Raw genomic sequence first — 24,827 nt, 5'->3', positions numbered from 1 at the left:
CTGGCCGGCGGGGGGCTGCCGGCGAGCGAGCGCCGCGTCCCCGGAGGGTCCGCCCGCATCCCCGGGGAGGGCACCGGCTGCACCAAGCCGCGCGTTTCCCGGGGCGGTCGAGCGAAACGCTGAGTCGCGGGGTGCCGACTGCGGGCTGCTTTTTTCATACGGGGGGGGGGGTTCCCCCCTTGGTGGCCCGAACCTGTATTCTTTGGATCAAAGGAGCTGCAGGTTTTCGAGGACCCAAGGGCGAGCGCATCGTGTATTTACCAAACAAATGCCGTGGCATTTGCTTTTTGAGGGGCGTGTAGGCAGAATCTAGGATTAGGACCTTCACGGTGCAAAGGCTGGGCCCTTCGCCGCTGGTGGTGTAAAATAAAACGGGCGAGAACACACCGGCCGAGCGGTGTCATTTGCACGGGGCACAGCACCAGGGAGAAATCTCAGCTAGAGGCCTCCCCTGCATCCCAGCTGTGCTCTTCGAGCTGTGAGTGCCATCAGAGTGCTCAACAGATCATCAAGACTCCCATAAAAACCACCCCCAGATTTATGGCAGGCCCAGCACAGGTACACCCAACTTGCGCTTCCTGCTCAGCACCAGTTTGCAAGCGAGGTTCAGATGGTGGCCCGGTGCAAAGCACGGCTGCGACTGCACCGTCGCCGCGCAGCCCCGCGCCAGCACTGGGAGGAGAGGGGCTGCCACAGCTGCCTGGGCCTGGGTCATGCTCTCATCTCTCGTCGCACAACAGGCTCAAGGTGCCCAACGCGCCAGCACGGCTTCACTCCACTTATCTTGAGTTACGGCTCTCTCTCTCCTTTTTACATCCCCGTCAGAAAACCTAAAAATAGATGGCTGGAATCAATCCTATTGCGATTTCTCAGATCACTATCAAGAATTGGCCTGAGCTCTTCAGAGTTGTTCCTAAAGCAACTCTTCGTTTTACGTGCCTGCGTTTGGCTTTTGTTTTGTTTTTAACTGGGGAGATCTAGTCTGTGTTTATGTGCTAGAGCAGTAGCTGGATTGATATCTTTACTTTGCACCAGCGCTTTACACACATGCTTTTTTAACTAGAGTTTTCCTTACGATTGTTAATCCTGAGCAGGAATTTCCTATTGCATTCCTCACGGCAGGAGAGCAAGAGGGAGAGGCTGCTCTTTCTCTAGCAATATCCTTTTCCACCCTTCCTGTTTATATAGCGTTTTTGTTTAACAGGACGGAGCCGTCTGACAGTGACTTTGCCCTAGCTATAGCTCCCTTCCTCTCCATACATTTAACCTGGTTATAGCCCGCTTGCGCAGCCTTTTGGGACTGCTTTTCCTTCACCTCCTGGCTTGAGCTGAGGAGCGGGTCAGGAAGGTAGGGCCAGTGCTGGGGCTCTGGGATGTGACACTGCTGCTTCACTGCTGCATCCAGAGCTGCACGGCTGTTCTGCAAGGCTGGGACATGTTGCGGAAAGGATAAGAGGAAGGTTAAAACCTCTCCCTCTGGAAAGGAATAGAGGCGTTTCCGAGACACAAAGAGCTTGACAGACCAAAGCAGGGGGTCTCGAAACTCTGGGTTTTCCAAAGCCTCAGCCTTTAGCGACTACAAAATACAACGGATACTTCAGTGCCCTGTTCCTCTATCTTCCTTTATCTGGCGGGAAGTCAAGGCCCGTCCTGGTTCACAGCTTCCACTGTTACCTCAGGACCAAAAAGGTGATTTTCACAGGTGCCAAGTCCATGCAGCCTGACTTACGAGTCCACAGGCAGTGGTCCTGAAGTGCAAGAACCACGCGATCTCTCCCTGCAAGAACAGAAGTGCAAGATGCGATGTCAGCCTCGTTCTCACTGGAGCTGGTGATGGTTTGGGCACTGATGTCACTCAAAAAGAGCTGGCTCAGCACTTTCCCTCGCCCCTCAGAGGAAAGGAAATGAAACAACGTGCCTAAGCTAAGGAGATGCTTTTTTTCAGTGTCTAAACCAAGCGTGTCCACCAACTACCTTCATGCTGACCACAAAACCTACACTGAAGTGGAGAGGACAGCTGACCCCAGCACAGTTCTCCTCTACTGACAAGGCAGAAAGCTGAACTGCTGCATCTCAAGGTGATCTGCAAATACGGTTTACCTAAACAGTGATAGCCTGAGCCCTCAACAGCGTTTTGGTGCCCTGCTTTCACTGGCGTCCCGCTGCCACGTGAGGAGAATCCTGTGCTCCCACAAAACATATACTCTGCGTTTTCCAGTGCATTCCCGGGTATGGCGGTGAAGATGTGGAAGGAAAACACCACGTTAGCTGTGATCCTTCTGAGCCGGAAAACACAACCTGAGTTCTGGCCTCCTGAATGCGGAAGGAGCTCAGATGGAGTTTCAGGTACTTTCAAGGACTGCTCGCTCTCAGTTGCTGTGGCCCACCATGGGTATTTCCAGCAGATATTCCAGAAGCAAATTTCTAGTAGATCTGGATTTTGCCCTAGATTTTTGCAGGACAAATGATCTAAGAAACTGTATGGTGCAAAAAGTAAACGCTAAAACCCCAGAAAAAATAGCTACCATTACAAGTACCTAACTGATGGGACAAATGACTATACACATGTTCTCAATATGTAAAATACAATTTATTGTATTTAGGCCATTCATAAGTATCAACACAATGTAATATGTTTGAAACAAACTTCTTACCAATAAATACTATCTAAACATTAATATTAATCTTTTGATCAAATGTGTACAGTGTATTGACTCAGTATTGCACAGTGAGCTCTACATGACATTTCCATAGTGCATTCAGTTTGTTACAGGGATAGTTTGCCACAAATATTGCAAAGCGTCAGAGTTGACTTTTCCAAGTGAAAACAGCTGAGCTCTTTCATTAGGGACTGAAGGCTGATAAAAATGTCAGTGTCCTAGGTTAACCGGTTATGGATTCATGGAACCTAGTGTTTTCATGAATGAGGAGACTTTGTTTCTAACACAATTTTTATAGAACTCTAAAAAAATCCCACCTTCAAATAGAATGAGCGTATTACCATCAAACTTACGTGAACAGCCAACTCCAGTGATCAGTGAGCTTGTGATCAAGCTCACTCCAGTGAGCTTGTTTTCTCTTGTTTCAATCTAAATATAAATCATGTCTTTGATCTTTTCAGAGATGTATCTCCCCACTTGCATTTCAAAGGCCAGACTGTGCAAGCTCCCAGCATTACTCCAGCACTTTGCTCCCTATGTGCCTCCGCTCAGGTGAGACTCAGTACCTGACAGTATCAGCAGAGGTGACACGCACTAGTCTCAATGGTTTTCAATGTATAAATGCAAATATAATTTCCCAATGGTTCTATCATTAACTGTATCTCAGCTTTATCTGATTAAATCTTAATTCTAGAGCATCAGCTCCGCATGGGGGTAGTCCTGCCAGTCTGCATTGCATTACCACGCTCACACAGAGGGCTGGGTGCTGCCAGCAATGTGGCCGGCTGTACTGCTTCCCTGAAACCCAGTGGCTCCTGGATCAGATGGGCTCGTGAGCACGGTGTCAAATGCTGGCAGGACTGTGGCTCACAGCAGGTTTTCAACAACTCACTGTTGTTCATTCTCAAGTCCAACTGTGACAAAACTATGTCCACGCCAGTGGGAGATTACTGTTAAGAGTAAGGACTGTATGATTTGCCTTGTAAGGTTTGACGCACGTTTGCATGAACTTACACTGCTCTGACGTTGCAGAAGGACCTTAAAATGGGCATACACTGCCTTAATACACATTTAAGCTACATTGCCCTGCCAAAGTGGTATGAACTGCTCAAAATGCAAATAAGAATCATGATCATAGAATGACTATGACTGACTTGGAAAAGATTTGACCATCAGTATAACAGTGCTTAGTGCTTAGCGTGTAGTATCCCTTAGTGCTTAGCATGTAGTATTCCTTTAAGTAAAAGAAAATTCACTCACCAAGTGATACAATTAAAAATTTCTAAGAAACTACTGGTTAAGTATTACCTCATGATTATGTAAATCATGTTTATATCCCTCCTCTTTGCAGTTTATCAGTTTGTATATATTTAGATTCTTTATATTCATGTAACAGAGATGAAATACTTAATTTCTATCTAAAAAGACAGTAGGAAAAAACAGGGATTGAAAGGATTTCTTTTCTGTACAAAAAATACATTCTTATGACAACAGCCAGTACCTTCACAGTAGGTCCTTTGCTCCTCTACTTACTGCCAAGGTCCAGTCATCCATAACGCCATCATAAAGTATCAGAATTGTTTTTCTTTCCACTTTTCAACACCAAAATTCAATGCACTACTATGGAATGTTTCCAAAGTTTTATGCTACATCCCGATAAAATCAAGAATCTTTTTTTCTTTTTTTTCTTTTTTTTAACTTTAAAAAGGAACTAAATTCATGCAAATAAATACATAATGTGCTCTGAAATACTCAATTCTATGATACAGGTGACTTCAGAGAAAAGTCCCTTTATAATTATCTAAACTAGTTCTAATAAAAGAAGATAATTTCAAAACAGAATTAAAAACATTTCATTTTACTACAAGTTGATGTTTGCTATGTGTTCAAGCAGATTACATTTTCTACCTAGCTGTGTTAATCTGTGGGTTCAGTGTCACTCTTTTGTAGTGTAGTGAATATTTGATTTTGAGGGGTGGCTTTTTTATGCAGTTTTTGTAGTCCAGGGTTTCAGTCTTCATTTGATTCTGCATACAGGATCTCAGGTTAAGCCCAGATCTGCAGAGAGAGTTGAACAATGGTTTATGACATTAACTATTCTATCAAACATTTAATTAAAATTTGGCAAGGCAGTCAGCTTAGTGGTACGGAGTATCAGCAGCAATCATATTATTTAAGCCATGTTCAAAATTTAACAGTTCTGCTAGCACTTTGTGGGGATTTCTTTAATTTGAATTTTCTGTTCATGTTTTACACTGTGTTTTTATATCCTCGTTAGTCCCTCTTGAGTCAATTTTCCTGTAACAACCCTTCCCCCTTGCCCCCTTTTTTAAACAATTAAACAAACAAACAAGCACCCGAAGTAACGTGCTCCCAACACTTACTCGGAGAGTGTGGTCCCAGGAGCCCGAGCAGAACGCTGTCCCATCGGGAGAGACCCGCAAGGTGCTGACACGATTTTCGTGTCCAAACAGAATGGATACACGGGACCCTTTCAGCACATCCCAGACATTTATGGTGTAATCATTATAGCCTGCGAACAGTAGGCGACCTACAAAGAGAATGAGGTTTTACACAGTGAGGTCATAAGCAGGTAACATGTCCTGACTGCAGCAAGGGCCTTCTGCAGGACATTCATCGCCCCGTGAGCCACAAGCCAGCTTTCCCGTGCCACCCTCCGCACACAGCGAGCCCTGACCCCTGCCTCCCGCCGGCTAGCTGTGCTCCCGTTAGACACCCCTGCTCCACGGCTGAGCTGTCCATACTAAACGCTGAATCAATTCAAATTTGCTGGCTTAAAATATAGTTAAAATTGAGTTAAATTACAGAGAATCTGTTCAGTCGTTAGAGACAGGGGATGCCTCCAAATCATGACAGACTGAAGACCGCTTCAACAGCTAATGCAGGGTAGTAATATTTTGCTCAGTCTTTACGCAAGAAGTTGAATACAAATGGTTGAATGATTAGTAGACAATTTGGTAAGTGATTCACGGTCCCCAACGGGACATGCTGTGGTGCTTGTGACCATAACAGAGACATTTGCCTCTGTCCCAGGCAGAGCAGCTCACCACCCACTCATCCCCACACAGGGTGACTGGAGGAGCTCTGCATTTGTTCTGGGGCAGGAGAGAGAAGACTTGAGCTCATGTCTCTGGATCTGTAGTGAAAAATGGTAATCATCTCTCTGTCTTCATGCTCCTCTAACATACTTCTACTGTCTATTAATTATTTATTAGCCTTTTAAAAACTATTTATGTAAGTGCGCTTAATCGTCAGTTACATTTCATGTTTCCTTTGAAATGTTTTTAATCATTATTGTGAAATTCTAGCCCAGCTGTAGTTAAAGGCAAAATATTTCCTGCCTTCAGTAGGGCCAGGAAAATACTTTTGATTGCTACAACGAAGCAAGAGCCAGCTAGGTTATTTAAAGAGTAATTATTTTTACGGAGGCAAAAAAAGGCTTCCATGCATTAAATTTTTCTTTTGGTACTTACTATTACTTTTAATAACTTTTAATAACAAATGCTTCATCAAATTAAACTGGCAAAATTTTACAGTTCCCCTCAAATCCCAACACTAAGATAACCTCCAAAGTTCAGGTCTCACCACTGAGGGAGAAGTCCACACTGGATGCTCCAAAAATGATGCTCTCTTTGGAATAAATTGCTACTTCTCTGTCTGCACGAAGGTCATATAAACGACACTAGGATTAGAACAAAACCAACACACGTGCCTCAGTAAAGGCTGGAGTCAACAGCTACTACGTTTCATTGAAAAAATGGGAGTGGGAAGGACCACAGCCTAACAGGCATCACGGGAAGCGGCTGTTTGGCTTCTTTCCTTCTGCTATTTCTGCCCGCTGTAACTGGCACTCCCCTGGAGCCTAACAGGGATCTAAGCAACACAAGGCTGTGTTGTATAAACTGAGTGAAGAACTTGCTTTTCCAAACCGCTTCTCCAAGCCTCCTGCCTGTCCTGCTATAAAGAGATGAGTGGTGGGCTTTGGACCATGGCTACCCACTGAAAGTCCCCCTACCCTCTTGCTTCCCCACTGCGGTTTCCTGCATATGAGGGCATCCTGCTGCTGGGGAGGTGCATGGAGAGACAGTCTCTAAAGACGACAGTTTAGCCACAGCTGGAGCCTGGGAGACACAGAAGATTAAATCTCTAGTCATCTTTGAGAACACGGACCACATGGCATGGTGCTCAGACAGTCCCTCAGCACCGGGAACCTTAGATGGTAGTCCTTGCTCTGAGTAAGACAGGATAGCAAACAGCCCCTGCCCTTCCACAAGGCCTCTCTGTCTGAAAAACCTACGTGAAAATAATTCAAGTGAAATAACACATTTTTATACAGATCTTTGGGTTTCATTTCTCATGGAAAATCCCCAATCACCTCTACAACCTGCACTTCCTGTTTTTATCACTTGCCAGTGTACTTAGGCTTGTTTGACATGGAAATAATGTATAGACAGACCAGACTTCAGTGCCATGCAGAAAGGCAGTCTGTTAGCCCTGAAATCAAAATGCACTTTTAAAACTATTTGAACTGAAAACCTTCCTTAATAAGTTAAGTTTAAGCAAACACTGGCCATATGGGTTTGCTAATATTAAGGCTTTACTAATGAAAAATGGCTGGTATTCAAGCCCGCACATAAAGAAGAGGCTGTTTCATTCGCAGGGCGGTGGGGAGCTGCCAGGTATGTGAAGTCCAGGTTTCCCAGTGCTCCACGCTGGTGAATAATTCCATCAGACTGTCCTGATAGGGAGCTGGGGTCACCGCAGGTGACAGCACTGCCATGTGAGCACGCTTTTATGGTTTCCCTCCAGGCAGTCAGGATTATCTATCTGTTCCTCGAAATCCCTAAGTATATAAATCAGGTCAAGGATATCAGTCAGTGTATCAGTCTGTGAAGCTGAAAACACCAACCTCTTCATTTAAAGAATGAAGTAGATGGAAACTGCCAAAACCTCTGTCAAAAGTACGGAGATGGAATTTCCCATTCTCCTGCTCAAGTTGGAGGTGTCAGGAATAGTTAAGAGAGAGAAACCCCATCAAATAAATTAATAAGCACAGGAGCCCAGAGCCCGTGGTACTGGGTATAAAAAGAGAGTGCTCTCATTGGAATTTAATGATGGACAATTTCTCCATCTCACTCCCTCAGCATCTCAAGTGCTTAGAGTACCGCATCCGAATGTGCAGAGAGCCACTGGGCTCACCACAGAGCTAGAGGTATTAATTTATAATCGCAGCTTTTAAGACCTAAAAGCAGTGTACGCTTTCTCCAGAAGAGTCTTGGAAGGTCTCCACATCCAGTGAAGACAAAGGGAATGTTTCTATTGAGTTTAGCTAGTATTGGAGCGGACTCAAAACATGCTCTGAGGGCAGAGTACTTTAGAAAGAATAGACGAGAGAAAAAAGGTGCCAGGTGCCTCCCAAATGTCTGCTCTCCTCGAGTTACACCTAACTGCCAGCTCAGTCCCTGCAGGGCTGCGGTACAGGCAGAGCCTGGTCCCCCATGGGGACCCAGCAGCTGCAGGAAGAGCCACCAGCCCTGTGCATCGCTCAGGGGCCCGAAGGCACCGGGAGGTAAGTGGCATTTTACATACAATGTGTGACCAAAATTACTTGTCAATACATACTGTGCCCCTCCTAGCAGCTTGCTCATAGATAAGATCCAGTAAGAACTATTGTATCATCTAGGATGACCTGGATGCGGTGGTGACTCATCGCAGTGAGAAGTGTCGGCAGTGAGTCAGGCTGACAGGGAGGAGATGTTTGTGGCCAAGACCACCCTGGGGTTGCACTCTCAAGATGGACAGGGCCGTGGAAGCCAGCTGACCAGGTCTGCCCAGCTCCGCGCTGAGCCCGTGGCCCCTCTGCTTGCTGGGGCGTGCACCCTCACGTGCAGGCTCCCTTCATGCCCTTGCACTGTGCTGCTCCTTCTGACACAAGCTGCATCATTTCATCTGCTTCCTCCCATGTTGCAACCAACAACTACATGAAGCCAAAACTCTTCCAGTAAGACAACTAGTTTTGACCACGAATCTTCAAAACACAGAAAATCTGAAATGAATATTTGGACAGTACCTCAGGTAGAAAAGTTTGCAGAGGTGACCTATGAAGTGTTACTGGATTTTTCCCTATAGCATTAGATGTACTATTTAATATATATTATATTATAGCATTATTATTTCTGCAACTTTGGTGTCACAGGCCCAGTTTAGTCACTTCAAGTCCTCTGTGGATGTGACCTAGTCTTTTAGGAAAATCTGACTTGGGAAGTAACAGACCTTCCCTAAATTAGGCTGCTGAATTAACATACCGTGGCATCGTCTGAACCAGAGGCAAAAGCATCTCCACTTGGGTAATATCTGTGCATGAGTAAAAAAAGACCAGAACACATTACATTACTTGGATGAGGTCAGACTTCAAGAATAGAACCAGTGCATTGCTCAACATCACAAATGTGTCCTCTCCCAGAAACATACTGACCTGACACTGTTGATATCTGAATCATGGGTTTCAAATGACTGGATGCACTGACCAGACCGCATATCCCAAACCATTGCTTTCTTGTCACATCCCTAATAAGACAAAAAAATTCACTACAGTTGTGCAAATGGTGACATTTCACCCCTCATGTGCCTGATACACGGCATCAAGCCCAGCTACATTCAAGGGCTCTGAACATCACAGCTCTGAGGGGACGTAACCAGCAAAGCAGCCCCAGAACTGGCTGCACTGGTACCCCCAGGCCCGGTGCAGTTGCAGTTAGGAGCAGAGTGCGTCGCGAAGGCTGGAGCCTCAGCAGTGCCACAGAGCAGCACAGGCATAGCGCTGCCGTGCAGCACGGTGGGGTGCAGACAGGCCTGGGGTGTTTGTGCGGGCAGTCCCAGGCTAACCGGCGCTCGCAGCCCTGCTCTGCTTGCACTGCTGCTATACCTGCGTCTGCAGTCCCCCCATGCCACAGAGCTGCATAACTGGCTCATTCCCTCACCACTTAACATGCCCAATATAAAAAATTAATACCCAGCATTTAAAGTTTTATAACTAATTCTTTTCACACACTGAAACAGAAAGTGAAATAAGTGCGTCTGGAGGGTCTCTTGCCCAGCCTCTTACCAGAGTTAACGCCTGCCATGGCTCCACACCCACGTGCTCAATGGTGTGGTTGGGATGAGAAAAGAAGTAGAACAGCATTTCATCCCGTTGTCAAGCTCTAACCTGCCCTTCCAAGCTGTGCTTTGAAAAGATCATTTAACACTTGGTGCTTGCTGTGAGATGCTCATCACCCTGAACGCTTTGGGCAAGGGGCTCAGCCCATGTAGTCTGCAACGTCCTCGGGGCAGGAACCATCTCGTAGGGCCACGCTCTCAGCTGCTATGTCTCGCTGCTGTCACAGTGACAGGAAAAAGAACACGGACTTTTCTTTTAAGACTGATGGAAGATTTTAATAAATATGACCCTGCTGAGGGGCAGGCTGTAGGTAGGCTCAGCTCTGGGGGCCTCAGGCTCTCTGAGGCTGCGTGGGAAGCACAGGGCAGGCCAGGCGGCTGCTGCTTCTGCCAAGCTAGTGCATCCTGCCCAGCAGACTGTGCCACACATGTTATTTATTTTTAAGCAGATATGATTGCTCATTAAATTAAATAGTGTCTTCACAATCCACATCTTTCTCTCTTTCTTTTTTTAATTCTCTTCTTAAAATGAAATCCTAGGGTTTTTACTAATGATGTCATTATTTAAAAGAGGTAATGTTCCTTTGTACCAAACTGTGGTTTCTGCACTGGGGAAACCAAACAGGATAGAGGACATTTTGGACTCAGCATATTTCCTTCTCAAGCCCGGCCACAGCCCAAACCCAGCCCTTCGAATTGCTTCCATATGCACTGTTCTTACTGACCTCTCTGGGAGTTTGGGGGCAAGACCAATCTGACAAGCTGGTGCTTTGACTCCTAATGTTTTGAAGGAGAAACCAGCAACCACCTGTGGAGAGATGGGCTCCCTGAGTGCTATCCAACTTGCCCCAAGAAGCAGTGCTCAGAGGGCACTGGCCACAACAGCTGGGACGCAGACCTGAGCTCACCCAGGAGGGCTGGGATTTTCAGTTAAGTTGTTAAATGTAACAGCACCCAGGCTGCACGCTGATGTATTGGCATTGCTTATTCCAGCTCAAGGTTACTGTATTACATAGGTACAATATACAGGGAGTCTCTCTATTCCACTATACCTTCAGGTTGCACTGTTCTGGCTATACCTGCATTGACACAATATAAGACAGATCTTCACTGAAGCGGTATTCTGCATATGTGATGAATTAAGCGAGTCCCTGTAAGCATGGACATGCCCAAGCTGCTACATCGACACAAGTATGACATATTCTCTTAGCAGTACCATAGCTGCTTGCGATTCTTTGCCCTATAATAAGCTGAGCTGTTCCCAGGGAAAATGAATCTATCCTTTCTGGGAAGCAAGCTCGGTGACAGAAAAGCTGGGGAGGAGTAATGTACTCGGATGGAATTAGCTTTCAGTCACGCTTTGGAGCAGCTGTGCTAGCAGCAGGCAAACCGGGCCAGTGTGCTGGGCTCTGCTCCTGACGGGCCAGCCAAATTTGATAAAAGAGCCATAACAGAAGAGGTCCAGGTTTATTGTGTAGGGATGGGACCGTGACTCCGAGCACAAGTGGAATCCCCTAATCCATGGTCAGCACCCTCTGGCACAAGGGCCATTTCCATCAGCAAGCACAGGACCAGTCCTGGGCTAGTGCTGGTGGGGCTCAGAAACCAGGTACCTTCAGCAAAGTTACTGGTAGCAACCTGCCGCCAGTAAGAGAGGTCATCTCTCAGCTCCTGCCAGCCCTCACCTGCACACTGAACTTCTGATGTGAGAAAGACAAGGACCACCTCGAAAAGGAGCTGAGCCCCATCTCACTCACCTTTATGCCTTGTCCACCTCACTGCCAGGCTGCATGTCAATAGCTCAGCTGCCCGGGAACAGCAATCCCTCGGCAGCAGGACAAGATCTGGAAGATGCCCTGGATACTCGCCCAGACCAGTCCTGCAGCCCCAGTGAGGTTTGTGTGTTTCTCTGGGCCAGAACAGGGAGCAGGCACTGATGAAGGGGCTTTAAATGCCTCTGGTACCGCTGGAAGGCACAGGGGACTCTGCAACAGCTGAAGACGTGGCCACACCTCATCTCCCTGCTCCAACTTGTACGAGGGTTTAGCCAGCGTCCAAGCCACCCCTTGGCTTCTTGGGGAGCGGTTGAGGGACGTAGTGGCACGCATGTTATTGGCACCCCCACTTCAATGCCCTGAGCAGCCCCCTGGTGCACCCCGTCCAGCTCCAGAGAGCTGGGCACGAGAAAGGAGCCAAATGCGGGAAATCGTCCACTGTGCCGGGCTCCTACCCACAGGGGCTCACACCTCTGCTGTGGTAGGAGCCTGCTGCTCTAACTCTGAGCCTTTCCCTTCCCGGGAGAGGCGTTGTTTTGATCTTGGGCTGGATTGCTTTGTGGGGTGGAATTTGCTAAGTAAGCAGAACTGCAGTCAGACTGGCTGGGTGGGTTTGACCCCACAGTCAGGGGTTTAATTTGCTCCAGCTTGGAAAATGTTCTTGCAATGAGTGGATTGCACTGGGGCTTCCAACACATACTCCAGCACCCTCTCAATAAGATCACGAGCCTCCTGCTTTGCTGCCTTTTCCCTTCCACATTCCTTAATTTTGTGTTATGATAGGAAGCTCCTGCTTACCCCAGAGACAAATGTATTTCCCGTTTCAGAAGGGGCCAGGTCCAGGCACAGGACATCAGCTCCATGACCATGGAAACTCTGCAGAAGCTGCCCACTCTCAACATCCCACAGAGCACAAGTTCCATCTCCACTTGCTGTCAGGATCTATAGGAAGTGGCAAGAAGAGTCGCAATAAAAAAATCAGGAGATGATCTTCAAGTTCACAAAGAAACAACTGACATCCTATACACACACCAAGGACAGCTTTAATTTAATGAAATACTATGTAATAAATCAAAGCCATAAAAACAATGAGAATCTAAGCACAGTTTATGGTTTTTATTTTTAAGGAAAGAAGTTCGAGTGGAAAAGACAGCTGTATTGACACAGCTATATCTACCCAGTATTTCAATAATGGTCAGTTTTGTGCAGGGGGGTTTGGAGAAGTGATGGCAGTAAGGATCTCCTGGCATTTCCATATCCTCCAAAAAGGACGTAGAACCAGACTGTTATTCCCGTCTGCCCCTGTATTTAACCCTACCCATATTTAGGCTGCTGGAATTCAACGCGGCTAAAGAGAAGAACTGTTGGAGTTAAGTATACCTGTTTACTCTCTGAATTTTTTTTCTGCTTGAAATAGTCAGGTTAAACCCAATTAATTGGGCTTAAGACATGGATTTTCTGAAAGGGAAGTAAGCCTGTCTAGACAGTTGTTTGATAAGTCCATCACCTCTCACTTGTCCAAAACCATTTGTGTGTGAAAGGGCTTGAACATACACTGACCGAACACAGCTCACAGCTTCCCTCATCTGCTACAGTGCTTGTAGAAAGCACATGTGATCAGCGCTTGTTATTGTGGCTAAATCCTGATGATGCTCAATTGTTCAAAATTTCCCCTTGGCACTCGAAGCTGTTACGCAATCTCAAATTCTGTAGGTTGAAAGGGTCCCTGTGCGCTGGCGTGGAAGAAGGCAAGGGTGAACATAGGAGGGCTCTCAGTCTTGCACACAGGTTTTTCTCACGGTTGGTGAGGAAACTCAAAGGATCCCCGTGGGTAGTCAGAAGTTAAAAAGAAAATATTGTTCAAGAAGATGATGATCACACAATCATGAAACCATTCAGAGAGTTGCATAAAGGTTAAACGCTGAACATGTTTGACAGATGCTCCAAAAACTCCTCCCACAAACAGAGGTCTGCAAAGCTGCAGAACAGCCTGTTCTGAATCCTGCAGTAGAGAGACGCTAATACTCTGAGATGATAATAGCAGAAGAAAGTCTCGACTTCTCTTTCTGGACAGCTTTTGAGCCTAGATCAATGAACTTCTCTGTTCTGAGGCCTGTTTGTACCTGGCTGAGGAACGAGGGCTTTCAGCTCAGAGGATTTGCTCTTGCAATAGCGCGTAAGAGAGATACGAGGGGAATCGGAGCAGCTCGGGGCGGACGGCAAGGGTCTGTTGGCAACCCATAGCTCCAGCTAATGCCTAAAGAGGAACGTTACGGACGCACCTTCAGGGTATTGCCACTGCAAACCGCACCAGACCGAAGCCCCTCCAAAAACCCAAACCCTGAAGGGAATTAACCGTCCTCGCCATCAGCCCCCGGCTTGCTGCAGGAGGGACTCCGGCCGCGCCGGACGGGGATCCTCGCCTGGCGCCTGGCGGCAAGAGCCGGCACTTGCACCGGGAGGGGACAGCGGGGACACAGCCCCCGCTGGCCGGGGGCACAGGCACCGCACCGGGGCCGCCCTCGCCTCGGCCTCGGCCTCGGCCGCCTCCGCCTCCTCCTCCTCCTCGTCCATCCCCACGGGCCTCATCCCGCTTCTCAGCCCGGCCGCACCGGCGCTACGGCTGCCCGCCCTGCGCAAAGCACTTGAGATCCCAATTAACTGCTGCTATTAATACACACGGAGCACTGCCGCCTGGGGAGCATTATCACACCGCAGAGCTGCAGATATACCTAATTTAGGAAGCGAGGCTCCCCAGCTCCCTGCGCACGGAGGCGGGGGAGGCTCTCTCTAGCAAGGCTGGTTTGGGGCACCGAGAGCAAGGTGCAGGGTCGCCCAGCCCTGCAGCTCAGCGCTTGTCTCGGCCCAGGGGGGGAACACGATGAGGAGCAAGGATGGGACCCCCTGTTTCAGCACCCACACGGCCCGAGAGCGGCTTTCATCAGTGGCGAACCACCCCCGGATCTCCTGCCATCGCACTGCCAGACGCCCACGGGCACAGCAACTCCTGCCCTGCCTTTCACTCCTCCGAGGGAAAACCGAGCTGTAGCCAAGGCAGAGCAGCAGCACTCACAGCACCTAGCAGCGGGTGCTGCGGGGCGCTGGGCTGGGGGACGCACGCTCGGGCTGCTCCAGGACAGGGACCGCCGTCCCTCGGTGACGCGAGCCGGGAGAGCAGAGCTGTTCCGCACGCAGCTGGGAAAGCTCCTGCACAGGGGGCTTGTTACACTGTGCACCCCCAGAGTTACTGAATAATTTTAATTCTGTGGCCGCTACGTAAAAGGAAAAAGATAAGAAATCTGGGATTCTCTAGGATCCTCTACGTAACGGTGTCCTAACGGGAGCCTGGCCAACCCACTTGCTTGTGTTTGTTTCAATAATAACATGCGGTGCTATAAATCACTTATAAACCCGTCAATCACAAGAAAATTTCTTTTTAAAGTCTTCAGAAAAATCTCTGAATCGCTGAATATAAGGCACTTCAATCCACTGTGGTATTATTTAACAATAGTAATACATTACTTTCAATATCAGTGCAGTTTGCTGTATTTCACATGGGAAAAAAGACCCAATTTTTCCTTCTTCTTTTAATTATGAAAAATAACTAACTATTTTTTCCTTTCATAGGATTCAATAACGATGCATATAGGTATGGACAAGGAAAGAGAATACTGGTCTTCTGTCTCATCAAAAACATTCCACTTAATTTAGACTGCTCTAATTACTCAGGGCTCCTGCACAGTGAGGTCAGGGCTAAGCAAGCCTTAGTGCTGGGTACCTCCACCGCTTGTTTCCATGGCAATGGACTTAAATTAGCACCTCGGAGTCATTACAGAAACCATAGAACGCCAAACAACATACTCTCAGGCATCTCATGTCCTGAAATAGAAGCAATGAGAGCTGGTATTTCCTTCAGAAGAGCTCCAAATATCTGGAAGAAGGGGACAAGGTATTCCCTTTCCAGCAGCTCTGCTGATACAGAGAGTAATGAAAATGCTCCCTTTTGCCACGTACTTTGTTGCAGACCTGCACTGAGCAGAGCTTCAATTAAACTCAAAAAACAGAGAGGACAAGGCGATTATCCTGGCTCCTTTCATCATCTTTCATATTCCCAGAGAAAGAGATCTTTTGAGATATTCACTACAGAGGAAGGCTGGCCTGGTCTCAGAAGATCTGCATTTAGTTCCTGGCTTTGCCATCCCCTCCCTCTGTGGGCCTCTGCACTCCAACCCCCCCCCACCACCGGGCTGCAAGATGGGGACAGCATCACTCCTCTCCCTGGAGGGAACACACCACTGCATGTATGGAAAACAGGGCTGGCTAGCCATCCTCAAGCTCAGATATCTCACTGGGTATAAACAAAAAATACTAAGAACGAAAGCAAAAGCAAAGTTGGCTGAGTGTCCAGGACAAAGCAGGCAAACAACACGGTCCCCATTGGCTGGCATAGCACATACCCAACCCAGTTCTAGCCGAACTGGGTTTTTAACTATTTGTATTAGTTTGAGCTCCTAAAAGCACCAGCCAGCACGGACGCAGTGAGCAGAAAGCACACAGGTACCAGCGAGCTCCCTCTGCAGAAGTGACAGGCCTTTGCAGGGCGCAGGCGCGACAGCCTGGCCACGGGCTGTGACAAGCATTTCCTTACAGCAGCTTTTGCAGCGCCTTCATTGCCCCCAGTGAGGGTTTTCCAGCAGACGCTGCATGGGGCAGGACATGGCCCCGGGTGTCCCAGGTGCAAGGAAGGTTACCTGCACTGCACACGAGTGCAGTTCATGTTAGGTGTTGCCAGACAGCAAGCAGTGGGTAGGGGATGCATTTACCTGCATGTCTGAGTTAGTGAAGCTGCAGGCAGACAAGTAGTTTGTGTGCATTGCAACCGATTTCTTCTTTGCAGCCATATTTTCATTTTTGTCAAATGTCAGAGGGTACACAGAACACTTGTTGTCCAGGCCACTAAAGAGAGTAATAATAGCAATAACAGAGAGAGGAGAACTGGTTAAAACTGCAACGACAAAAGGCGAGTGGTGATAAGAAGGAAACCACCTGTCAGTGCTGCGCTGCCAAACCCTTACAAGTACCGACTTCCCTGTATTGTGCTGTCCGGGATCTCCCTGTGCAGGGAAGCCCCAGCTGCCTCACCAGGCTGGCTACTTTACAGAACTTGAACAGCTGCACCTCAGTATTTTTTAACCTCATCGAGTTTATAAATGGCACTGAATGAAACCTCATGAAAGTATGAACTGGGAGGTGACATAGTAGTCACCTCAGGGTTAATATTTCACTTGCAGCCAAACTGCCATCTTTCTGTTGACATCCATCATTGCGAGGATCAGTATTTAAGCATCATTATTTATCTACCTTAATAAATTTGACCTAACTCCTATGGAAGAGACAGTATAGCAAGTAGCGGGTGTGAAGACAGGGCTTTTAGAAGAGTTTGGAAAAAAGGCAACAGAAGCACTGACCTCTGTAGCTGGTGTGCCCCTCCTGGACAGTTGCACCAGTTAAGCTGTGTCTCCCAGGCCAGATGCGGGACTCTTTTCTAAAGGGTCTGACTTGTGTCTGACCCTTTTCCAGAGCCGTGGTAGATCAGCCCTGCCCTGGTCCCTGGGATCCCAGCACACCACCAGGTGCTGGTTCTCTGCCTTATTAGGTGCATAGCACTTAACTGACAGCATAACAGAAATACAGAATTAGGTAGTGCAATGCATATATGCCCTCCCTGTCTCTCTTACAAGTGTGAAGGCACAGCTTTCTTGCCATTCTTCGAGTTTTAGTCAAAAACATGCAGTTTCTGGACTCCCTCTCCACACACATTTATGGAGTCTGCCTATCTGTCTCAGTCTGCTGCTTTCTAGATTTGCAAGCTGCACAGTGAAGTCTCCCTTTGTTCCTTTCTCTCACCCCAAGCTTGCTTTGCCTGTCTGATCCACCCAGTCTCTTTTTAAAAGATGTTTTGCCAACATCTCATCTCTTTGTTTTCTCCCCTGCATAAACTCAATTTTTTCAAACCTGAGCCCTCAGAAAACTTGGAGAAGACTACTGAGGATGGGGTTACTTCTCCCCACCCTGTCTTGGCAAGATCTATCCACGTGCTGGCAATCATTAATGCCTAACCTTCTCTACATTGTAGAAGAAAGAGTACAAAGTAAGAACAGGATTAAAGCCACTCTCCCTCAGAAGATATATCCAACACACACAACCAAACTGGAACAGAGAAGTTGCATGCATGTGGAATTCCTAACCCATGATATAAATGCTGAAAGAGGATTATTTTCCATGCTTACACAACAAATGTTATGGCACTGAAGTCAGTGGAGATAATGTGTACGAGCCATTATGGGAATAGAATCAGAGGCACTGAATGTAGTCCTTCCACCCGCAAGCGAGGCACGCAAACTTCTAGCTGTCAGCATCTGAAGGCACCGGACCACCACTACAAATCAAGCTTCTCTGTGTAAGCAGCTGTGGAAACTGGGAACTTACCCACAAGCGATGGCACATCCAGATGGGGCATATGCACAGGCCATCACCCAGGTACATGGCATCGTCACTGCGTGTTCCTGAAACACAGCACTTCTTTAAACTGGGATCTCACTGTTACTCTAATCAGTGCAAGGAGAACAGTGTAGAGTAGTAAGTTCAGTATTTCTGTGGGACATTCTTCGGGTCAGTGAAAGGTACAGGTGTTTCCCCCAGCCAGAACTCACATGGAAGGCTGGGGCAACCCTTACCGGCAGAGCAGCAGGATGGCTCGTCCCTCCCTGACACTTTCCACCTTATTCGTGAGCCCCAAACTGATCACACAGCATGTTTTATTTGGGTTATTCAGTGCTGTAAAAGGTCCCCACTGCTGCAGGTGTAAAAGCGAGTTACAAACAAGCTGGTTTTTCTCAGCTGTGTGGGGCAGGATGCCACAAGACAGCCCTGGCAGGGCTTGGAGGAGCAGTGGCACTGATTCACAGTGACCACTATGGCTGAAGGATCCTGGGTTATCACACACGGCATCTGGTACAGAGCTTACCCAGGGAGGGCCTCTGTTTTGTTGGCTGGGTTTTGCCTCCAGCCAGAAGCCCTCCCTGTCAGCGAAGAGGCAGGATCGGAGCCTCCTGCTGGAGATCACAACAAACCCCAGTGCCCTGACAGGGACTTTGCTCAGAGATGGGTCAAGGGAGGTGGTTTCCCCTGGGCCCCTTGGTTGGAGGTGCTGGTGGAGGTTTGCTGTTATCCCATCATCCCGCTGCCTCCTGTGACACCTGTGAGCCCTTCAGCCCTCCCTCTTACCCCACCGTCATTTGCCCTGTGCACAGAAATCTGACTTTTGCTGAAGTTTCACTTACCTTGTTGGTAGTGAAGGAATCCCACACAATCACCTTCCCATCCTAAATGAAAGCACACAAACAGAGAGAGAAATTGAGGGCTTCCAGAGACATGGCTGTCAGCCTCCTTTCCAGATTTGGGGAAAACTCTGCTGCTCATTTCCATCCCCCAGTCTGTTATGTCATGAAATTTTTGTCTCCATTTTAACAGCAGCACAATGGTCACAACAAAGCACCGAGGAGACACTCCTCAGTCGTGCCAGTCATGTCTTTGACCAGAAGAAAAGCGTATCTCGTCCTCACTGAGATGACTGACGTTGGCTTAAAAGACCGATTTATTTTTTTAATTTTTTTCCCTTCCCTCTTAGTGGGTTTATGAGAACTCCTCTCACTTGCAGCACACACCATGGACAGGACCATCTCCTCAGGAAACTGCCACTAGTGAGCCCTCGCTTGCCTCCTTTCAGCCATGATGTGTTTCTCCCAGCCTGTAATCACCACCTGCAAAGCTGGCCACCTCTCCCAAGTGATATCTGTCAGTGGCTCAGTACAGGGCCTTACAAATACAAGAGGTGACCTGTATTATAAATCACTTGCCAAGCTGGCAGCACTCACGGGGACTATTTATGGACATTGCACTGTTTATTCATCTTCCCTTTCCTGTCTTTTCCTGGTTTTCCCTTTACTTCTCACTATACTTACTTAACCTTCAATTATCCATTGATACAATCTGCTAAATAGCCATTGTAAGAACCCTCCACAGAGAGCAACACAATCACTTTGTGTATACCAGCTACACTCATGCCAGCTACTTCGCCTTATGCACACAATATTGTTATCCTCCTCGTATCGTGAAAGCAAAATGTTTATTACTGAGCAACAATTGTTGCTGTACCTGGACTCACTACGGTTCTTAAAATAGAGTAAAAAATGCAAAAATGCATTACAACTTGCCCATTCAGCTTTCTGATCTACACACTGACATTTTAACCACTTTAAAAAATGTGACATGATTTAAAATTATTATCTTTGCTGAGATCACCATGAATGGTAAAAACCCACAGTAACTGAAGGTGGCTTGCAATGCAGATTGCCTATTTTTATCCCTCAAGTGAGACCCCTGATAGATTTCATATAGGTCAATGAACAGCTGTGAGATGCAACAAGCTCACTCACTGCCATACTGGGCTCAGGATGAACCAGGGGATCTAGAAAGTAATTATCTCATTACCTCGTCCAGCTCATGAGACTGGTCTTGAGCAGGTGTTAGGACTATTTCTCAAAATGCCCAAGTAAATGCAGTAATTTTGGCAAGATGTTTGAGGCTTTCAACGTCGCACCAATCATACAGACTGCACAAGAAATTTCTTTGCACAGAAATCTCTAGAAGAATCAACATTTCTTCCCTTCCATTTTCCTGATTATTTTCTCTGAACACAGAAACTCAAATTGTTACTAAATATTTTGTCTGTAAAGAAAAAGGAAATAAAAGCGGCCTCTGATGAGTTCTCTATTTTCTATTGTAGTAGGGAATATGGGGAAAATCTGTATATGACTGGACAAGAAATATTTAGGGTATTAGCTACCACAGGTGTAGCAATGATCAGAAGCTTGGATTTATGCTCTTGGAACAAATTCATTGCCAATGAAGTGCTTTAAGGGTATCTTGAAAACATTTACACTCTACACAGGTATCATCTGCAAAGACTGGCACATCGCACAGCCAGAAGATTTGTATAGTGCCCAACAGTAGCTTTGAAAAACATGTGCCCAACAGCATACCTGGGAAGAGCTCACAATTCTTCTCTTGTCTTTGCACCAGTCCATACAGAGAACTTTATTTCCGTGGCCCTTCAGGGTCCTCCTGGTCTTCATCACAAACTGGCCCAGCGCCTCCACACGCTCTGCCACCTGATGAACTGCAAACAGCTGATGGTTAGAGAGCCCTGCATCAAAGCTCTGCCCTGGCAAATCTCTATGTTTATGAGTAATGTCACTTGAAGGAATTAATCCATGAAGTTTGAGTTATGGTGCAAGCCAACAAACACTGCTTCAGAGCTGGCAGGTAGTAAAACCAAGGTGGGCGGTGTATGAACATGTTCATCAGATAAAGATAAGGATGAATTCACTCAGGGCTTGAATTCCAGGGCTGTAGCTGCTGAAGCTCTTGCAGATCATCACACCCAAATATAACTGGAAAATAGATTACCCCCTTGCCCCCTCTTATTGGGAAATCCTCAATCTGACTGAGGCTTGAAAGTGCAGAGACAGCCTCCAGGCTAACACATGCCTCAAGGTACTCAGCAGAAGTGAAGACCACTACTGGGTCTTGGAGGAAAAAATCAGACAAAAGAAGGGGGTAAGCACCAAATCTCCAAAGTTTCAACGGTAAAACACTTATGTGAGGCTGTGATGTGAGCCTCTGGATGTGAGGCTCCCAGCCGCCGTCGGTTCTCGGCACCGCAGCGGTGGTGCAATGTGATACAGGTACTAGCCACTGGCGCTCCTCTGCTGTGCCATCCCTTCTGGTGGCCAGGGGAGCACTGGGGGCCAGGACACAGCTCTGAGTGAGCAGGGAAGCTTGGCATTTGCTGCAAGAGTGCGCTAGTCAACTTCTCAACAGTGTCTACAGACATTGAGGACTTCATAGGGACAGCTTTTTCTTTTATAGGAAAGAGAAACAGAGAGGGCTGGCAAGCAACTTTCCTGAGTAGCAAGCATCGTCTGGTGGAGGAGAAGTCTGTTCTTTGATACCTCATTTAATAGCAGTACTTTCAGCTGGTATTCTTAAAAACCCAACAAATTTACACTTCCAACTGTGCAAACTCACTTTGACATAAAATTAATCCCACTGCAGCTGACTACTAAAGGTGTCTCACGTAACCCTGATGCCTCATGCTGGGGTCATCTGCCCATGTCTGGGAGAAAGCGTCATCTGAGGAAACCTATTTGCTCTGCTCCAGCATGGAGCCGAGTAGGGCCATGATGTATCTTGGCATGCTGTGGCAGCTCTGACACACTTCACACGGAGCATTAGGGAGGGTGGGAGCTGCTTCAAGTCTCACAGTAGAGTAGAGGTCCTGGGGCAGGAGACCCTGGCACCAGAATTAAAAATAAGTCTGTCTAGAGAAGAGCTAACAGGATCCAGTGCTTCCCCATGTTGTGTGTTTGTCCACGCTGAAACCTAAGATGATCCAGCTGCTGTTAGCTAAGGGGGCAATGCCTGACTCAAACCTTTTGAAATAAATGCAGCAGCTCACATTGTAATGAGCTGGTGGAAGAAATCTTAAGCTTTTCAATGCTGTGCTGGAGGCTGAGCTCCACATGTCACATGGCAGGTGATTGCTCCAGAGCTGCATTGCTGCTTCACCCTTTGTCACTTTTCTAGAGCTGCAAGAAAACTCATGGGCTAGGAAGGGCTGTCACAGCCAGAGAGCAGGCACCCTTAACTTCGAGATCATTCCCTGGCACAGGGTCAGGGGAGCAATTTCTGCCTAAGGCAGGGACTGATTTCTAGTGGATTAGCTTTTTAAGAGTTGTCTTTCAAAACCAGCAGCCCCACAGAATTCTGTGCCAGAATTATGTTCTCATCTGAAATCTCTGCTCAACCAGTCTCACCCAGCCAAGGACAAGTGCTGTCCACCATTCCTGACAATTTGTCCATGTCATCTCTAACAGGAGGTCGAAAGCAAGTTTCTGAGAAAGTACCATATAAACCCACTGAGGAAAAGATAACATTTCTCCCTACTTTTGCCCATGGAAACCTGCCAAATGATCCAATAAAGAGACATGAAAACACAAGACAGGAGGTTATTATGGCAGCTGGAAAGATGCTTGTGTCCAGAACATATCTGAAAAAACAAACGTTTCACAGACAATGGACAAAGTGTTTCCATTATGTCAACGCAGCTGAGACTCTGTGGAATTGCCTGGTTTAGCCTTACTGATTCTCTGAGGACACTTATCTCCAACCACAGCCATAATAATCCTGCACCCGCCTAGCACAGGTTTTAGAGTCAGATAATTATTTTGAAGCATTCTCCACTATTGTTTCAAGATAGTTGAAAATTATGCACTCAGGCAAGTAGATCAGCTAAAGCCAATAAGTAGCTTGAGTGGTTTTAAAAAGATGCAGATAAAACAGGCTTTTTTTCTAAAACGTATTGTTTGGCCTGAACAGGGGATGTGGACTTGATGCAGATACTATTGGGTCTTTGATCTTTTCTGTGCTGCAAAGTCAGTTGGTCCTAATGGTCTCTTCTGGCCTTAAACATCTGTGGATCTCATGAACAGAACAAACTGTTTTATCTACACTTAAAATTCTCAAGCGGTAGAATTGAATCCTTAAAATTTTAGATTGCAGATCAAATGCATGTTTGGTATTTCCTTTTTCTATCCACATTTTTGAGAGCTGCTGTTCAAAACGAGTTGAACAAATAAGGGCAATCCTAGTTCAGCCAGCTGTTTGTTTTGGGAACCGTAGAGGGAAAGTCATGATCAGAGCAAAAAAAATGCAAAAGATACAATTTTAGATTAGGAAAAAAACCACCAAAACAGAAGAGATGCTTTATTCTGAAACTTACAATCTCTGCAGAAATAGTTCTTGGGGATAATTTAAGTGCAAAAAAGCTCTGATACAGAATCAATGATATAAAATATCATGAGGGAGCATTATTCTACAGCAGCATAAGACTTTTATCTTAGAAATCATGCCATGGCTACGCAAACACAGCTTTCCAATGTAAGTTTACAGATTTTACATATGACGAAGACATAAATATCCTATGACTATCAATGACACGCACAGTTACAGTATCACTGCAATCATAAGTAAATCTCTCTGTGAACAAAAATGGATTTAAGCATATGCTTAAGAGGTCTGTTAAGCAGAGGCCCCACTACTTCCGATACAGAAATTATACTGTAGGAATATGACGGTGTATGGTAATGTTTCTGTAATGAGGCCATCTCCATTTGTTTAATGATTCCTATTAATAGGACACTCATATAACATATGATTGTCTAATTTAGACAAGAAAATGCTCTATTTACTCCAGAAAAAAAATCTTTTAACCCTCCCCCACCTGAAATTCAAGAATGTTTGCCGGTCCTTCAGTCTTACAAAACACTAAGAGCTAAATCACTGTCTACAGGCTCAGATTCCTTTTCAACATTTAAGCCATCAAAAGGGATGAAATAATGACCCACTAATATTTCTAATAAAGCGAGTTACACGATTTCAGAGGACTACAGTAATTTACATGTTTTTCTCAAAAAAAAAGCCCTGCAATATATTGTATCACTGTAATTACAAAAATGAAATAACAAAAATAAAAGGACTTTTATATCTCAGGTCAGATGAATTAATACCTAGTTGAGAAGCTCCATACAAATAAGACTAGCTTATTTTTTGCTGAACAGGGGTGGGAGGGCAGGATTGAAATCTGTCCATGTCATTTCTGTTACGTTAACCACGGATCTTGAAACCGCAGCTGATAACGGTGAGCTATGCGTTGACAGCTCGAGCATTGACTCACCCTGCACCTCTGAATCAGCACTGGATCCCTGCAAGTTGTCTCCCTGGGGGGGAGGTGTTTTTGGAAACAACGTTCCTTTTTAAGCCCTTCCACCTTGGGTGAAATCCCGGCCTCGTTAAAGCAAATTCCCATCAGCTTCCACAAGGCTGGGTTTACTCTTTGCTCCTGCCACTAAGATGTCCATTAAAACGATGCAAATAAACCTCAGAATCCGCCAAAAGGGGTACTTGACGGTCCCTTCCCCTCCCCGGCCGCCCGCCCGCCCCGAAGGCAGAGCAGGAAGCACAGCTGCCTCCGCGCAGCCCCAGCGAGGCCAGAAGCCCCCGCGGCCGGGGCGAGGGGGGCCGGCCGGGC

The 24,827-nt window shown here is 46.7% G+C and overlaps 1 protein-coding gene across 1 annotated transcript in view; it reads right to left on the bottom strand.

Annotated features, from left to right (window-relative positions):
• Positions 1-3,342: 3,342 nt before the first annotated feature.
• GNB5 (guanine nucleotide binding protein (G protein), beta 5) overlaps positions 3,343-24,827 on the bottom strand; it is a 27,812-nt gene continuing 6,327 nt past the window's right edge. Inside the window, exons 3-12 of the mRNA XM_010571832.1 lie at positions 20,719-20,855; positions 18,958-18,999; positions 18,104-18,180; positions 16,438-16,570; positions 12,413-12,556; positions 9,157-9,248; positions 8,987-9,035; positions 6,267-6,363; positions 5,045-5,211; positions 3,343-4,718 (exon numbers count right to left, since the gene is read on the bottom strand). Of these exons, the coding sequence (XP_010570134.1) occupies positions 4,707-4,718; positions 5,045-5,211; positions 6,267-6,363; positions 8,987-9,035; positions 9,157-9,248; positions 12,413-12,556; positions 16,438-16,570; positions 18,104-18,180; positions 18,958-18,999; positions 20,719-20,855 (950 nt within the window). The 3' untranslated portion in view covers positions 3,343-4,706. The remainder of the gene's footprint in view (positions 4,719-5,044; positions 5,212-6,266; positions 6,364-8,986; positions 9,036-9,156; positions 9,249-12,412; positions 12,557-16,437; positions 16,571-18,103; positions 18,181-18,957; positions 19,000-20,718; positions 20,856-24,827) is intronic.

This window comes from Haliaeetus leucocephalus, unplaced genomic scaffold, assembly GCF_000737465.1.
Source record: "Haliaeetus leucocephalus isolate CR32 unplaced genomic scaffold, Haliaeetus_leucocephalus-4.0 Scaffold339, whole genome shotgun sequence".
Lineage (NCBI taxonomy): Eukaryota > Metazoa > Chordata > Aves > Accipitriformes > Accipitridae > Haliaeetus > Haliaeetus leucocephalus.
The sequence above is the reverse complement of the archived record's forward strand: the minus strand, read 5'-3'. Positions and strand labels throughout refer to the sequence as shown.